Source organism: Cynara cardunculus (assembly GCF_001531365.2).
Source record: "Cynara cardunculus var. scolymus isolate 2C chromosome LG 1, CcrdV1, whole genome shotgun sequence".
NCBI lineage: Eukaryota > Viridiplantae > Streptophyta > Magnoliopsida > Asterales > Asteraceae > Cynara > Cynara cardunculus.
In genome coordinates, this window is record NC_037528.1 from 2187649 (window position 1) to 2191785 (window position 4137).

At 38.7% G+C, this 4137-nt stretch overlaps 1 protein-coding gene across 1 annotated transcript in view; it reads left to right on the plus strand.

Moving 5' to 3' along the window:
- The first annotated feature begins 320 nt into the window (after window positions 1-320).
- Window positions 321-4137, plus strand: part of LOC112519556 (receptor-like protein EIX2) — a 5857-nt gene continuing 2040 nt past the window's right edge. The window contains exon 1 of the mRNA XM_025127755.1: window positions 321-3179. Within this exon, the coding sequence (XP_024983523.1) occupies window positions 321-3179 (2859 nt within the window). The remainder of the gene's footprint in view (window positions 3180-4137) is intronic.

The following is a 4137-nucleotide window of genomic DNA, read 5'->3' on the forward strand; positions in this document are numbered from 1 at the left end:
AATATATATTTTTTTAATATAAATATATAAAATAAAATTAAATTAATAAAATAATGATTGAAGTAATGTTTATAAAAAAAATTGATCGGCACAATTTCCCAAAAAAACTCACACCCCTATTAAAGGGGTGCCATTAGCACTCCCCTATCACTCCCCCTTCAACATGTGAAAGTGAAAGGATATCAACTTGGTTCTTCCGTTGTTGACTATTGAAAATTGAGTTGACAATTTTACAATAGTCAAAGCTGGTGTTCCAGCATCCAATCCTTAGAACAAGAACCCCATCTTTTTTCAGATTACAGATTCTTGATTATCAAACAATGAGTTCCCGCATTTCGTCTTTCTCATACCTTTGGGTACTTGCAATCTTTATATTATTTCATGGTTCTTTATCTGATGAAAACTCCGGTAATGTTTCATGCATCGGATACGAGAAAACTGCTCTTTTGGAGTTCAAGAACGACCTCAAGGATGGTGGGAACCGGCTCTTTTCCTGGAACAGTAGCAATGAAGATTGCTGCAAATGGTACGGAATCACCTGCAACAATCAAACTGGTCATGTTACCGAGATCCGCCTTCGTGGGCCTGATGATATGGATAGCTTTGAAGACCAAGAAGCATCGATACAGAGGTTTGGMGGGAAACTCAACCCTTCTTTACGTAATTTGACTTCACTCGACTACTTAGATTTGAGTTGCAATGATTTCGAAGGGAACCTGATTCCTACCTTCATTGGGTCCCTCCAAAACTTGACTTATCTGAATCTTTCTGAGTCAAGATTTTCCGGAGAGATACCGAGTCAACTCGAGAATCTCTCTGCACTACGCGTACTCAGTGTCAGGAATGTTTATAGTGGTGATCAGGATGAGCAAACAGTGAAGAGTTTGCAGTGGTTATCGGGTCTTTCTTCTTTGCGCCACCTTGACATGAGTGGGGTTCAAATTGGCAAAGTGTTCGATTGGCGACAGGTGATTCGAACCCTTCTCCCTTCTTCTCTTGTAGAACTGCATTTCTCGTCTTGCGGACTTCCTCCTTTCACACCTAGTTTAACCATGGTCAATCTTAGCTCGCTTTCAGTTCTTGATCTTTCAGATAACAATTTTAGTACAAACTCGATACCTAGTTGGATATCTAGTTTACAGAGTCTAGTTTCCTTAAACCTTGCTAACTGCAATTTCAATGGTCCAATTCCTGGTGCTCTTATGAACATGGCTTCCCTTATTACCCTTGATTTGTCAAATAATCAACTCACGGGTGTTCAAACTATTCTTAGTTCGGTTCCTGGAAACATCTGTAACTTGAGGGAAATCAATCTTTCTTGGAACAAATTTCACGGTAAAAGTCTATCGGAGGTCCTTACAAGTTTGTTTAATTGCGAGTCATCTAAACTCGAGTCTTTAAAGTTCGCATCAAGTGGGCTTTCTGGTTATTTACCACCACAACTCGGAAATATGACAAACTTGGTTCTTATTGATCTTAACAACAATTCAATTTCTGGGTCGATCTCCGATTCCCTAGGAAATTTATTATCCTTGCAAACTCTAGAAATTGGGTCTAATTCATTATCAGGCCCGCTTCCTGACTCGATAGGAAGATTGTCATCGTTGCTATCAATGTATCTTCCTGACAATTTTATATCCGGCCCACTCCCAGATTCTTTAGGAAGATTATTGTCTTTGGAGCTGTTAGATATTTCGGATAATGAAATCAATGGAACTCTTCCCCAAAGTGTTGGCCAACTTACGAAGCTGATGACCCTAAACATTGGGAACAATTTGTTAACAGGTGTTGTGACTGAAGATCATTTTGCTAAGCTCACCAGTTTAGCCACTTTACGAGCAGATGGAAACATGTTAAGACTCGAGATATTGGCTGATAACTGGGAACCACCTTTCCAACTCCAAAGGTTGAGCTTGAATTCTTGGAGTTTAGGTCCAAAGTTCCCTTCTTGGCTTCAAAACCAAACAAATCTGTTCATCTTGTATCTAGCCAGCACAGGGATTTCAGATAACATTCCAAGTTGGTTTTGGACTACGTTTTTGGATTTGCAGTATCTGAATCTCTCTGATAATGATTTCTCGTCAGTGTCTCTGAGCGAATACTTTTGTTCTAAAGCAGATGCAGAACAGAAACAGGTTAAATATGTGAATCTGGGTAATACTAGTCTTTCAGGTGTTCTTCCTGATTGCTGGGCAACCTGGGGATTCTTGAATATCTTGAACTTCCAGAACAATAATCTCACTGGTGAAATTCCAAGATCTTTGGCAAATTTATCCATGTTAGAATCATTAAACATGCGCAATAACAAGCTGTCTGGAGAATTACCTATGAATCTAATGAATTCACAGAGGTTACTGATTATTGACCTTTCTGAAAACGAATTCATTGGAGGCATACCAATACCGATAGGTGGAGAAGCTACCAGATTGAGGGTTCTCAGCCTTCATTCAAACAAATTGAATGGCAAGATCCCAAGTGAAATCTGCAGATTTGTGTCTATCCAGATTCTGATCCTTGCTAATAACAATCTTTCAGGGGAAGTACCAAACTGTTTCCACAATTTTAGTCTCATGGCAGGAAAAATGAACCCAGATCAAAGCATCAAGCTAGACGGAATTGAATTTAGGGGCAGTGCTTGGTTGGCGATGACGGGGAGGGTGAATGCATATAGCAGCATTCTTGGTCTAGTGACATTTTTGGACCTTGCAGGGAACAATTTATCCGGGGTTATTCCAAGTGAGATTACGAGGCTGGTGGAGTTGAGATATTTGAATATTTCCGGTAATAGGTTAACAGGGAGGATCCCTGAGAAGATCGGTGACATGAAGTTAATAGAATCTCTTGATTTGTCAATGAATCAACTTGACGGGATGGTTCCATTGAGCATGTCAAGCTTGAGTTATTTGAATTTGTTGAATTTGTCGTACAACGATTTGACAGGAAGGATTCCATCGAGCACTCAGCTTCAGAGCCTTCCAGAGTGGAGCTTTGTTGGCAACAAGCTGTGTGGAGCTCCGCTTACCGTAATGTGCGAAAGGCGAGGTGGAAGGGCGGGTGACACCGGTGAAGCAGGTGGAAGTGGTGGACCAGATTGGGGACTTATTATAAGCATAGTGGTTGGATTCGTGGTGGGGTTTTGGGTTGTAGTGGCTCCATTGATGGGTAGCAAGGCATGGAGGGTATCATTTTTTGAATTTGTATATGGTATTTGGTACAAGTTTTGCGAGTTCATGCCCAACTGCTCCTCTTCCAACAATAGGTTTTATAGATAACAAAAAATGTAAGTTCTTCAAAATTTCTGCAAGTGCATTATTTTTGAGGACGTTTATTTTTATCATCATTTCCTAGTGTTATTATATTAGAATTGTCGTTTCCATATTTTATCTGTTTACGGTTCAGTTGGAGGACCGATCAATGTCATGTATGAATGAACCATGGACCAGTCTATGCCACGTGTGAATGAAGCTTGGAGCTTTCCAGGAACCTCTTGTTCAAGTGTTCTTTTAAGTAATCAAATTCAAATTGTCACTTTCTCTACTTTGAAAGACTAGTAAAGTAGTTCTTAGTCAACGTTTTTATCCATGTGGTTCGTTGAAAATTGTTATTTATGTGCCTATAATTTATTCTTATTGTTCACACTTCACTGTTTTTGTTTGTTTCATATAAAATTTATTGTTGATTGTCCTGTGGTCTACAGTTTATTGTCATTTTAGTCTCGTATACTTAAAGAAAAAAGTTATCTTTCGGGACAAAAATAGCAATGAATTATCATTTTAATAAAAAATTCATTATTTTCTTGATTGATTTGGGTAGCGGTGGCTCCAATATTGCTACAAATCATCAAATGCTATTACAAAATCAAATCATGATTACAAAATGGCTAAATAAAAAAAAGGTATGAAAGTCATCATACAAGTCAATTGTGTAAAAGACGTCAATAAAATGGGCCCGGCGGCTGCAATATTGCTATATACACACATATATATATATATATATATAGACTTGGGATCATGTGAGACCAGCCTGTTTTCGTGAGACCCGTGAGACCAGTATTTTACACTTGAAACTTCACAGCAAAAATGTTGTGAAGGTGACTTTTTAAAACCTTCACAGTGTTTTTGCTGTAAAGTTTACGTG